Consider the following 12,393-nt stretch of genomic DNA (forward strand, 5'->3'; position numbering starts at 1 on the left):
AAAAATTTTAGTTTGGTTTGTTTTCAACTGGTTGTTGTTGTTTTTTATGTCGGTCTAAAACTTCCTGAGGTATAGGAAGAACTTGACAAACACGTGGTTGTGTAACTGCTGGAAGCCGACAAATCCATCTTGAGCCCATTTGTCTCAATGCTGTATTGTTCATTTCATCTCAGTAAAAAATTTTACATTCCCCAAGTTTGAGGTGGTTGAGGTTGGTTGTTGTTTACCCACTGTTGTGCATGGTTATATCCTCTGTTAAAGAATCTTTCACCTTGGTCCATGTAGTGTCCTGCTTGGTTATAGTAGTCATTTGCCTTGTTATAGTAGTTTCCTGCTTGTCTTCCTACATTGTCCATCCAGCCTTGAACTTTTCCTCTTGTTTCAGGATTTGGAATAAGATTTGCTGCATCTCGTGCTACCTCCCAACCTTTCTGTACAGTTTGTATAATAGGTTGTGCTTTCTCTTTCAGTATACCTAATGTACTCAAAATCTTCCTTCCAATTCCAAATGCACCTCTGGCTAGTGTTCCCACTGCTGGCAAAAATCTAGATGCGACTCCTGCTAATGCGCCAAATAAACCCATTTCTTATGGGTTAAAAATGACGAATTCAAACAAGGACCCCTATGTTTCTAAAGCAACAAAGAAAGCACTCATGGTAAAAATCTTTAGTTCAACACCAAATGCTTGGTTTATGGATATCTTGGAAAACATTCCGAGGTATAGAGAAGATGGACCACCATACTGGTTAATATTTGTTGGTCAAAACACAAGATACTGTGAAGCCATACCATTATGGTCCAAAAATATTTTAGATGTGAAAACTGCTTTGACAATATTCGTTGACAAATACCATCCAACAAAACTGACATCTGACTGTGAAAGTTCTTTCAAATCAGACGATATTAAAAACTATCTGCGTTCAAAAAATGTAAACCAATATTTCATTGTCGACCAAAACCATTCTGCTCTTGGTGTCATTGACAGTTGTATAAAAATCTTAAGAGACTTAAATCAACCACAAGGTGGTGAAGCAAATGAAATGTCATATGACGACAAGTACAGACACTTCTCCATGGCAAAGATGAGACAAGTTTTAAATATTTACAATACCCGTAAACAAAAAGGTTTGGGAAACCACTCCCCCGAAGAAATGAAAAACAACCCTGACTTAGAGAAAGACTATATATTTAATAGTTTAGTCAAAAGAGACAAACAAGAAAGAATGCCAGGCTTCAAACTTCAGAAAGGTGACAAAGTAAAAATAGAAATACCTAAACGCGACCCATATGAAAATACTATTGACTATGACAACAATGGGAACTCGACAGGTACTCACGTTCGTGTTCGTAAAAATAGAAGAAAGTATACAAGAGAATATTATGAAGTTTTAGGCAAACATGGCAAAATGTACAGACTGCAAGCAGAAGATAAAACTACTATTGTCAGACCTCGTTTCAAACTTGTCAAAGTTCAAGGTGGTATACTTTCAAAGACAGTTCCTAACAAATATAAGACAACTCCTGACGAATATGCTAAAGAAGTTGAAAATGACGACTAAGCATTTCTATACCATGCGTAAACTGTCATGTAAGGTGGCATGTAGTCTTTACTTTGTCCCGTTGTTTGCGTATACCCTGAAACGCGATGTGTATGGTTTCCTTCTCCCTGTGTGCTACCCCAGAAACAATTTATAGCAAACTGAACGTCGTCTTTAACATCATATCCTTTACCTTTTTTCATTGCTGACCAATCCCAAAATCTATGCTTATGCCAACCTGCTTCAGCTGTAGTTAAATCTATGTAGTGACTGTGCGCAGGTAAGTTTTCACCTGAAATCGTTTTACTTCCACCTGTTTCCTTTGAAGAGTTTGCACAATACAAAAACCTGTCGACTATTTGAGTCCAAGTTCCAAAACCAAGTACTACTTCTGGTCTGGTAGAGTTCATTGACGTGTAAATAGAACCTATAGGATATACTGTTTGAAGTATTTCTGTCTTTAACGTTTGAAGCTCTGTTTTGTCAGCTTTTTTATCATATAAATCTTGAGCAGTGAATTTAACTTTGTTTTCATCCTCCATGACATAGACATTTCTACATCTAGTGTATTTCATCGTCGTTATGTCATCCTCCGATGTTAAACCTTGTGGAAAGTTAGGAGGTTTCCAATCTAATACATCCCCACCAGCTCCTTCAACCGTTCCTTCAATATTTTCTATACCAACAGTTGCGAAGAAATCGTGTGTATGTCCAACGTCACTTTTCCTGTTTAAGGTTTCTTGTAAGTTTGTAATATTTGCAATGGTATGTGTATGAGTCTTTTTAGAATATTCTTTGTCAGCTCTTGTCACTTCACTTGACATTTTATTGTCAACATATGTTTTATCTGCTTTGTCATCTAACATTGCTGGTAGTTCATCTACGTCATAGATGTTATGTGTATGATGTTTTTGTGGGTATGTTCTTTCTGTCCATGCGAGAATATAGTCTTTTGTTGCATCTACATACTCTTTGTCAGCTTTGTTGTCAATATCTGCCTTCAAAAGAAGTTCATCTATAGGTTTCTCGTTTAAAGTTCTTTTTGTTGGATTTATACAAACAGTATGGTTCTTGTTGTCTTGAAATAGAAACTCGTCTGTCATTGGGTTTATCGTCAGTTTTAAGTTTCCTTCTTTCAATGACTCAGATATCTTAGAATAGTTTGAAAAGTTTGTTGTGTTCTTATTTAGAGCTTGTACAATGAGTTGTCGGTTGTGTTGTATTTCTCTCATAGACGCTGTTTCTTTCGACATTTTTATTCTAGATAAAATATGCTTTCAATAGAAAAAGAAAATTCAAGAGTTGCTACAACTAAACCATTAGATGAACTTTTTACTAATGTCGGTCAAAAGTTTGAGACAGAGACCGTAAAGCATGAAGGCTATCGTTTTGACTACCCACTAAGATGGTTAAGAGACCCATCCGTCACAAAAGCTGTTGGCTTTCGTAGAATGAAGTTCATTTCAGAAGCCATACATGGTTTCCCATTTACGGTCGGTTTTGAAGTTCGATACTATAACAAAGAAAAACGTACGTATGAGAAATTTGAACAGGGAAAACTTTTACAAGTGAATTTGCTTGTAAACTTAGAAACAACTCTTCAAGCTTTTCAAGAAAAAATAAACGATATCTATCTCGAATATGCAAACCAGTTTAACATTGACGAAGGAGAGTACCATCTCGATATTTTATATGACAGGAAAAATGCAACTGTTAAAATCGATAGAATAGAAGACCTTGGAGACAACGTTTATATTTCTACAAAATATAACAACTTGGCATGGTATAGATTTTTGAGGATGTTAAATCAGCCTGCAGAATATCCAGTACACCCGAACTTTTATGAAGTCGAAAACCCTAATGGAACATATGAAAATGTTTTCGACCCAGATGCTATTATAGTTCATGCTTCATTTTCTGGTGCACAAAACTCTTTTTTATGCTTGGCAAATGACTTTTACGAAAAACCTACAAAGCTATATGAACCACCGAGTGGAAGTATTTCAGACTTTCAAGTATGGTTTACAACAGATGGAAGAAAGAGAATAGTTCCATTATACCATGCGTTTTACTTAGAACTTAGTCTCATATACAACTACTATCGAACGGTAAAAATATAATTTTAATACGGTTGAGGTGTTGGATTTGGTTGCCAACTAGACTGTGGTGCAGGTTCAGGCTGTTGTATAACAGGAGCTTGTTCTTCTGGTTCAGGGTCTTTAGGTATAATACCAACGAACTGACCTACTCTTTTACCAATATTTTTGACTCCGTTCCAAATTCCTCTTCCGACAGATTTTATTCCATTCCATATACCTCTTCCAACATTTCGAAAGAAGTTTCCTATTCTTCCAAAGAAACCCATTTTACTATATGTAAAAATCTAATGTCCACCTAGTCTCTTACGTTTCCTGTTGAGTTCCATAGCATTTTTTAACTGGAGCTCATACATTCTATTTCTCCTCTGGTAGAAAACATACTCTGGGTCAACTCCTGTGTTCGCGTCATCTGCATAGAGTTGTTTATATCCCACTTCAGGGTTTGTATAAAACTCTTTCCATCTCATATTTGCATACCATGGTGGCAAACCTAACGCAGCGTCATTTGACATGGCAGTTTGCATTTGTACATCTGTTGGCACTTGACCATAGTTTGCCATTGCAGTTTGTATTCTAACTTCATTTGGAATATTCTCTGGGTTTGGTTGTCCAGGTTGCTGTGCATTCGCTAAGTTCTGTGCGTCCATTTAATATTAGATAAAAATATCTCTTACGAGTACATATACTGGACATTTGCAGGCATTGGTTCATCTTCATATTCTCTATATCTTTCTGCCACGTCAAATAAGTAAATGACACAATGGAAAAAAACCTAAAACAAGTAGTCCTATTTCAAACCACATTTACTTACCAATAAAATTTCTTTGTTATGACACTTTCTCCGGTTTATAGGACCTCTCTCATATTCTATCTTATCGTATCTAAACTCATAGTCATGTATGTCCTCTAACCATCTCATGACACTTTCCAAACCACTTTTATCGGATGTAAAGTAAAAGCATGGATGGTTATGTAAAACGTCTAAAGTTTCTAAAGAGTCTCTCAAAGTCCAGTCTACTTGGTATTGAAAATCATATATGTTATAGAACGGCGGGTCTACTATAAAGAAAACATTTTCCTTGTCTTTGTATTTTTCATACAACTCTGTCCAACGACATCTCACAAACTCTATACCCTCAGTATATTTTTCTATGTTCTCTTTGAAAACGTTTGTATAGTTAAGATATAAAACGTTTGACATAAGTGTTTCAATGTCATGAACTCTTATAGAACCACTATACAATAGTCTAGAAGATATACTATCCCAGTCAATATACTCTGCTTTTTTCAAAACCTCTCTGACAGTATTTTTCTTATCTAATGGTATACGTTCCATCTTACCTATAGGTATCTTTTCTTTCAACTCACTCAATATTTTGTTTGTGTCTGGTATATGTTTGAGACGGTTCATATAGTTGTCGAAGTCATTGCATATAATCTTTGAGTTTGGGAATACGGTATGGCACAAATGAGATATATAGAAACTTCCACCGAACAAATCTACAAATGTTAGACCATTCGGTAGTTTCTTAAGTTCTCTCAATAGAATATCTTTACATCTACTCTTATTTCCAAAGAAGGGTAACGGTGGTTTTGTAAAATTCATTTTATATACAATAAAAATGTTTTTACCCTGAAAAGTGACAGAAAGGTGACTGGGGCTAGAGGGCGCAACGCGCCTGGAAGCCCCAATACCTTTTTTTTTTATGTATGCTTGCTATCCAAAATTGTCTTGAAATTATCCAAAATCTTGTCACTTTTTAGCAAGATTTTAATGGATTCACATTCTCAAAAAGCCTGGAAATGGTGGAAGAAATTCGGTGAAAAGCCGATTTGTTTAGCTCCAATGGCTGAAATCAGTGATTTATCCTGGAGAATGCTCATTAGAAATCATGGAGTAAAAGTTTGTTGGACTGGCATGTTAAATGCTCATCAATGGTCTCAAGGATCAGGATATCAGAACAAATTCTTTAACACATGTCCGGAAGATCATCCTTTAATCGCACAAATTGCAGGTTCAAATGAGGACCAAGATCTAATTGTTGCTGCTGCTAAAGATTTAGCAAAATATGCAGATGGAGTTGATGTAAATCTCGGATGTACACAGAAAATTGCAAGTAGAAGTGAATATGGTTACTTTATGGTAGATAATTGTCAGAAGCGAGAAAAAACGCTTGAATTGTTCAGAAGATTATGTAAAGAAGTTAACTGTCCTATTTGCGCCAAAATAAGAATCTTTATTGACGATTCTGGAGAAGTTAGCGAAAAAATTACAATTGATTTTGCAAAAAAGCTCGAAGAGGCAGGAGTATCATTATTGCAAGTTCATGGTCGTGCAGAACATAGAAATAAGCAAGCAGACGTTTACAATGAAATAATTAAACATATTGTTCAAGCTGTGAACATTCCTGTGGTTGCCAATGGTGGTATTAACACTGTTGAAGATGCTCACAAGTTCATGGAAGAAACAGGAGCTGCTGGAGTGTCTGTAGCTCAAGCTTTGTTAAAAGACCCAACTGCATTCGATCCAACAGGAAAGAAACCGAGAAAAGATTACGCACTTGAATATCTGAACCTCAGCAAAGAAAAAGGAGTCAGATTTTTCGGTCCTAAGAAACATATTTTTATTTTCTATGAAAAGGAGATCCGCGAGAACAAAGAACTTGCAAAACAGATTGAGCAATCTACAACAATTGAGCAATTAATAGAATTTGTCAATGCTCATCCTTAAAAAATAATAATTTGCCAATAACATTCGATTATCTCAAAGATGATGGTACGAAAGTATGATTGGCGCATTATTTATTATTATTTATAGAGAATAATATTATTTATCAATCATTTTCTTGTATATTTAATAAATTTAGCATGTTATTCAACAATATGTATTTACCTAAGACTAATTCTACTTGTCTTGATCAGGATTACAATATTTTGATCATGATTTTGGTTTCTTATTCAAATTTTTAAATGAGTTCTATTAAAAATTGAGAACTGTAAACGATATCGAATTCAAAACAATGAAAATTGGTTTAACCATTCTATTAGAAAGGATTTATATGGATAATTTAGAATTTACAAATGTCAAAAAATTGAGAGTTGTCACTTTTGATGAATTTCTGTTTATTACAAATAAGCCCTAACTAGAGTAAATACGCAATTAACTATAATATTATTAAATAAAATGAATCCAAAAAGAAAATGATTTTATTTTTTCCAGTTTTGATCAATAAAAATCGCCGTTGATATTGAACTTTATATGATTTAGAATATTTCTGATAAATCCGATCATTGTCAGGTCATGTCTTATGTGTGAAAATTTAAAATCCAACCATTTTCAATGGATATGAAAAGTCACTTTTCAACCAAAAAAGTGACAACTTTGGTGAATGAGTACGAAGAAATTTTCTGTGCTAATTCAGCCAAAGATACAGTATGAAATTATAATAACTCGAGAATCTACTATTACATTACTCGCAGTGACATCTGTTCCATGCTATCCATTGAGTAATCCTGCTGTAGTCTCAGTTATGATGCAAGATCAAGTACAACAAATTGCTACGCTTGAGCCAAACTCCGAAGTAGCCAGAATTGAGAACTGCGTCTTGAATTTGGATAATTATGTACTTAAGAACGAAGGAAGCGAACCAATTAGGCTCATTTACACAACAGAATCCCCTGATTATATTAATATTTACTCCAAATCCGAAAAAATGCGCTCTAATAAGTATCAAGATTTTACAAATGATTTCCTTCTTCAAGTTGATCGATTCTTTGAGTCGAAGACTCCTTTGCTCGAGATTGCCCACTTCTTTAACAAGCTTCCAAATTGCAATCACGCAGTTCAATTCAGAAATTCGGTTATTATCGCCTTACGTCGCTTAAACAATACATTAGCTCACGAGTTTGTCGATTTAATTAATGTATATGATTTAAGTTTCAGGCTCGGAAACGAAATTACCCCTGGATTCCGTTATTTCTTTAGTTTATTACTTAACAACTTCCAAGAACTTGCTCCAATTGCTGTTTCTACCTGTGTTACACGCTCCAACTTCCTTACATTCCTTTCAATTATCATTGAATGCAAATATACTCAATCCGTCGGCCAAGTTCTTCAAACATTCTGCCATGTTAACGAGCAATACACTCCAGAAACGCTTGAAACCATTTTCAAGTTCGTTATTAAGAACGATATCCCAATTAACCAAAATCTTCTTATCCAGTTCCATCCAATTCTTTCTGAGACCGCAATCAACGATGTTTGTGGTCATCTTATTACTTCTAGTACTATTCAAAGGTCACAAACGAAAGAAGAAGATAAATCAGAAAATGAAAATCTTTCCAAGATGAATGATGAACTTTCCAACAAAGTTTTAGCATTAGAAAGTCAATTGTCATCAGCCAAGAAAGAAATCAAGTCCAAAGAAGAGATCATTTCCAATTTGAAGACAGAAAACAATTCAAACAACGATGAACAAGTCAAAAAACTCATTTCACAACTGAATTCATCAGAAAACAAAAACAAAGCGTACGAAGAGAAACTTAAACAGCTTGCAAGTGAGTTCACAATGAGATCTAATCCAGTAGCAGACAGAATCTCCGTTCTCGAGAACCAAATCAACAACCAAGCAATAACAATCCAATATTTCGAGAAAAAACTAAAAGAAGCACAAAACCAAAACTCTAATTCTGGAAATAAAGATTATGAAAAAAGAATTAATGAATTGGAAGAGAAGTTGAGGATTTCTGAATCTAAAAATAAAGAGTTAGAGATGCAATTGCAGAATAAACCAAAAGAACAAGTTGATTTCAACAAAATATCAGAGAATGATTCGAAGATTTCTGAATTAAACAAACAGATCTCTAATTTATCATCAAAACTAAATGAATCAGAATCCAGAAACAAATCATTAGAAAACAAAATTAAAGAAATCGAATCTAAAAACAAGATTAATAATACAAGTGATTTAGAAAACAAAATTAAAGATCTTGAAAATAAAAACAAATCATTGGAAAAAAGAATTAATAATTCAAATGATTTAGAAAGCAAAATCAAAGATCTTGAATCTAAAAACAAATTACTCGAAAAGAAACTTTCTGAACAAAGTAATAATAGTTCAAGTGATTTAGAAAGTAGAGTTAAAGATCTTGAGTTTAAACTGAAAACAGCAGTTCAAACAGGTAAAGAACTTCAAAACGAAAACAAAGAATTACTTGAAAAATTGAAGGATCAACAATCAACACCTGTTCTTCAAGGAGATGCCAAAGCACAGGAAATGCTTCATAAAATGGCTGTGAAATTACAAGATCACATTACAAAACTATCTAAATCGAATTTAATCATTGCACAGAAAGATTTGGAAATCAAAGAATTGAATTCTAAAGTTGATGAAATGAAAGCAGAAATAGAAAAACTTAAATCAGCACCAGAGAAACCACAACAACAACAGCAAAAGCAACAACAGAAACAGCAAAACGATGAAGATAAATTTGCTGTTTATGTTCCACCTTCAAATCAACAACAAAAAGATCAAAATGAAGACAAATTCGCTCCTTACAAACCAAACAAACAACAGAGTCCTCCAAACGAAGAAAACAAATTTGCTCCTTATTCACCATCCAAACAGCAAAACAAGAACAACAACAATGATAAAAAGAACAAGAAACAAAATCAAAATCAAAATAAACAAAATGATAATCAACAAAAAGTGACAAATGATAATCAACAAAATGAGGAAGAAAAAGTTAAGGTTGATCCAACAGGACATGTTATCTATACAACATCATATGATCCAACAGAAGTAGGAAAGAGCAATCGTGTTAATTATGGATTGAGAAAGATTGCATCAATTGAAGCAAAAGAAGAGAAAATGAAAGAACAATCCAAAGTTAACAAGAAACCAAGGAAGGAATACGACATGGAGAAGATGAAAGAACCAGTCATTTACTCATCAAACAAATTCGCTGGAATTCTCAACGATGACGAAGAAGAAGATTTCTTCTACGATGAAGAAGAGATGATGTACGAAGAATGGATTCCTCCCAAACAAAACGAAGAAACTAAACCACAAGCACCTCCAGAAACTAAACCAATTGAAGAAGCAAAACCAAAAGAAGAAATTAAACCTAAAGAAGAAATTAAACCAAAAGAAGTCAAAGTTCAAGAAACTCCTAATCAAGAAGAAAAGAAAGAAGTTAAACCAGAAGTTAAAGAAGAAGTGAAACAAGAAGCACCAAAACAAACAAAGAATGAAAAGAAGAACAAGAAAGATAATCAAAAGCAGAAATCTCCTCCTAAAGAACAAAAACAAGAAAATAAACAAGAGAAGAAAGAAGAAAAAGTCATTCCAGAGAAGAAAGAAGAGAAACAGGTTATTAAAGAAGAAGGAAAGATTGAAGAGCCAAAGAACAACAAACAAGAACAGAAGAAGAATCATAAAGAAGAGGAAGAAGAGAAAGGAGATGCAATTGATGCAGAATATGCAGAGTTGATTGCATTGGCAGAAGCAAACAAGAAGAAGAAAGAAGAGAAGCTTCTCCTTGAAGAAGAGAAAAGAAAAGCACGTGAAGCAGAAAGCTTGCCACAAGAAGTCTTAGAAGCTATCTACGGCAAACAAGAAGAATCTCATTTCTACTGGGAGCCAAAGCACAAAGAGGAAGATTCGGATGATTTAAAAGTCAAACCTGAGGAACTTCGAGAAAACAAAGCTGAAAAAGAAGAAAAACCAAAACAAAATCAAAAACTTTCAAAGACATCAGAAAAACAAACAACAAAAACAGAAGTTCCTCGCGAAAAAGCAAAAGTTTCAGAAGAGGAACATCTGAAAGATCGAGAAGAAATCAAACAAGATAAAGTTGTTGTTCAAGAAAGAAGTCAAAAGAAGGTTTCTATTGGTTTTATTTTGACAATCTGTCTTATTTCAGTCTTTGTTGTTTTGATGGGCTTTCTTGGTGGTTTCTTATACAGCAATTCTCTTAAATAGAGATAACAATGAATCAGGAATAAGAAATAAGAATTTGTCTTAAAAAGTTTTTTAGTTATTTACTGATGTTTTTGAAACTTATCTTATTAGTGAAAATCATCAAATAATAAAAAAAAGGTAGTGGGGCTTCCAGGCGCGTTGCGCCCTCTATCCCTGAAGATGTTTAGTATAAATGAAGTTTTTATTCGGAGGGCTTCCAGGCGCGTTGCGCCCTCTAGCCCATAAAAAATTTCTGAGGACGAGCCAGCCGGTGACTTTTTTGTAGAGCACTCAAAATAGTATAACTTTGTCCGGACAAGTAAGGATCTATCGTCGCTACAGGAAAAGTTACAGGCGTTCCAAGGAAGTATACTTTGAGAAGCCTTTTCTCCCTTATAGAATGAGATAGGACGGTTATTTTACAAAACTGACAACACTTTGACCGAGTAGTTTTTTGTGCTGAACAAAAAGTGTCATATAAACATCTGTCAAAAACCGTTTTTTACTTCACTTAAAATGCCACGTAAGCTACGTAAGAATATACGTAAGAGGAAGGGAGCATTGAAACATCCAATAGTAAAACTGACACCACAACAACAGTTGCAACAACAAATGATGAATGACCCCACTATGTTGCAACAAATGTCAAGCAACCCTATGCTTTTAAACCGAGTTATTGGTGCACAGAGTGGAGGTTTAAGAGCGGCACTTTTAGCGAAAATGGCAGGCTATGGTGGAGCTGCAGACGGAACAGCTTATAACCCTCAAAGTCAAATGAATTTGAGTTCACTCAAAAATCAAATAACAGATGTCAAAAAGTCAAACATAGACATACAGAAACAAATAAGTGAAAACGAAAAGAAACTAGAATATGACAGACACACAAAGAAACTCAATGAGTTAAACGTAGAGAAAAAGAAGAAAGAAGAACAACTGAAAGAACTAAGTACAGAGGAATATGCGAAAAAAGTGTCAGAAAAAGCAGCAGAAGTAGCAAAAATGGAACAAGATGTTATAAATTTGAAAAACCATACTACTCAATATAAAGTACTGAAAGATGAAGAGATAAAACAAAAAGCCATGAAGACATATATGGATAGCGATGAGTATAAAAAAGAAGTTGAAGCAAATGTAAAGGCAGAAAAACTTTTACAGTTGCAAAACCAAACCGTACAGTATGAAAACTTAGCACAAGAAAGTAAAAATAACGACGCAGCCATGCAAAAGGCAATGAAAAGCGCAGAATATATAAAAGCTAATAATGACTGGTTAGATGCCCAAGCCAACGCTAAAGCAGCCCAACTTATAGGGTCAATAAGGACAAAAATACAAGCGGATGAAGACAGTTCAAATGAAGCTTTAATGAATGCTGACTTTAAGAATGCCTTCGAAGCTCTTCATAGTAAGGTGAAACTAGTGAACGACTTCTCATCTGGAAAGAAACTGAAGTCTGAAGGTTTCGACAAAGAGTTAAGAGAAGTAGCACAAAATATGACGAAAATAACAGATGCAGCAACGAGACAGGCAGTTCAAAGTGCCTATGACGCCGTTAGAGCAACTGTTGTGGAAAGTCAAGAAAAAGAGTTACAACAGACCAAAACAGACCTAGTAAATGCTTTCTTAAAAACGAAAAGTCAGGTAGGACATTATGCTGCAGATGGAACATATGTGCCAGCTGGTGGAACTTATATACCACCAAACCCTCCAAGAGAAGCACCTACACCAGGACTACCTAAAACATTTACATCGTCACATGGACACAGACACAGGCATGCACCAAAACCAACACAACA

At 34.6% G+C, this 12,393-nt stretch overlaps 11 protein-coding genes across 11 annotated transcripts, besides 2 other annotated features; 6 read left to right on the forward strand and 5 right to left on the reverse strand.

Moving 5' to 3' along the window:
- Positions 1–2,672: part of a mobile genetic element that runs on past the window's edge.
- Positions 8–163, reverse strand: TVAGG3_0670530 (uncharacterized protein; the record flags this gene model as incomplete). Its single annotated transcript, XM_051242384.1, has 1 exon — positions 8–163. One exon carries the CDS (start codon positions 161–163, stop codon positions 8–10), a length of 156 nt encoding a protein of 51 aa, XP_051088971.1.
- TVAGG3_0670540 (uncharacterized protein) lies at positions 183–584 on the reverse strand (the record flags this gene model as incomplete). Its single annotated transcript, XM_051242385.1, has 1 exon — positions 183–584. The coding sequence occupies one exon, from the start codon at positions 582–584 to the stop codon at positions 183–185; it is 402 nt and encodes a 133-aa protein (XP_051088972.1).
- TVAGG3_0670550 (uncharacterized protein) lies at positions 601–1,261 on the forward strand (the record flags this gene model as incomplete). The annotated part of the gene is made up of 1 exon (XM_051242386.1): positions 601–1,261. A coding segment is annotated over one exon (661 nt), but the record flags the coding sequence as incomplete, so codon positions are not given.
- A 138-nt stretch (positions 2,673–2,810) lies between the features above and the next one.
- TVAGG3_0670560 (uncharacterized protein) lies at positions 2,811–3,636 on the forward strand (the record flags this gene model as incomplete). The annotated part of the gene is made up of 1 exon (XM_051242387.1): positions 2,811–3,636. A coding segment is annotated over one exon (826 nt), but the record flags the coding sequence as incomplete, so codon positions are not given.
- Positions 3,637–3,661: 25 nt separating this feature from the next.
- On the reverse strand, positions 3,662–3,904 carry TVAGG3_0670570 (serine threonine-protein phosphatase family; the record flags this gene model as incomplete). The annotated part of the gene is made up of 1 exon (XM_051242388.1): positions 3,662–3,904. The coding sequence occupies one exon, from the start codon at positions 3,902–3,904 to the stop codon at positions 3,662–3,664; it is 243 nt and encodes an 80-aa protein (XP_051088975.1).
- An 18-nt stretch (positions 3,905–3,922) lies between these two features.
- On the reverse strand, positions 3,923–4,285 carry TVAGG3_0670580 (uncharacterized protein; the record flags this gene model as incomplete). Its single annotated transcript, XM_051242389.1, has 1 exon — positions 3,923–4,285. One exon carries the CDS (start codon positions 4,283–4,285, stop codon positions 3,923–3,925), a length of 363 nt encoding a protein of 120 aa, XP_051088976.1.
- Positions 4,286–4,425: 140 nt separating this feature from the next.
- TVAGG3_0670590 (phage tail repeat-like family) lies at positions 4,426–5,244 on the reverse strand (the record flags this gene model as incomplete). The annotated part of the gene is made up of 1 exon (XM_051242390.1): positions 4,426–5,244. One exon carries the CDS (start codon positions 5,242–5,244, stop codon positions 4,426–4,428), a length of 819 nt encoding a protein of 272 aa, XP_051088977.1.
- A 167-nt stretch (positions 5,245–5,411) lies between these two features.
- On the forward strand, positions 5,412–6,509 carry TVAGG3_0670600 (tRNA dihydrouridine synthase protein; the record flags this gene model as incomplete). The annotated part of the gene is made up of 1 exon (XM_001320936.1): positions 5,413–6,369. One exon carries the CDS (start codon positions 5,413–5,415, stop codon positions 6,367–6,369), a length of 957 nt encoding a protein of 318 aa, XP_001320971.1.
- A 221-nt stretch (positions 6,510–6,730) lies between these two features.
- Positions 6,731–6,767: a mobile genetic element.
- Positions 6,768–7,027: 260 nt separating this feature from the next.
- TVAGG3_0670620 (uncharacterized protein) lies at positions 7,028–10,621 on the forward strand (the record flags this gene model as incomplete). The annotated part of the gene is made up of 1 exon (XM_001320937.1): positions 7,028–10,621. One exon carries the CDS (start codon positions 7,028–7,030, stop codon positions 10,619–10,621), a length of 3,594 nt encoding a protein of 1,197 aa, XP_001320972.1.
- Positions 10,622–11,116: 495 nt separating this feature from the next.
- On the forward strand, positions 11,117–11,546 carry TVAGG3_0670630 (protein of unknown function, DUF4106 family; the record flags this gene model as incomplete). Its single annotated transcript, XM_051242391.1, has 1 exon — positions 11,117–11,546. A coding segment is annotated over one exon (430 nt), but the record flags the coding sequence as incomplete, so codon positions are not given.
- A 272-nt stretch (positions 11,547–11,818) lies between these two features.
- TVAGG3_0670640 (protein of unknown function, DUF4106 family) lies at positions 11,819–12,196 on the forward strand (the record flags this gene model as incomplete). Its single annotated transcript, XM_051242392.1, has 1 exon — positions 11,819–12,196. A coding segment is annotated over one exon (378 nt), but the record flags the coding sequence as incomplete, so codon positions are not given.
- Between the last annotated feature and the right edge of the window lie 197 nt (positions 12,197–12,393).

Source organism: Trichomonas vaginalis, chromosome III, assembly GCF_026262505.1.
Source record: "Trichomonas vaginalis G3 chromosome III, whole genome shotgun sequence".
Lineage (NCBI taxonomy): Eukaryota > Parabasalia > Trichomonadida > Trichomonadidae > Trichomonas > Trichomonas vaginalis.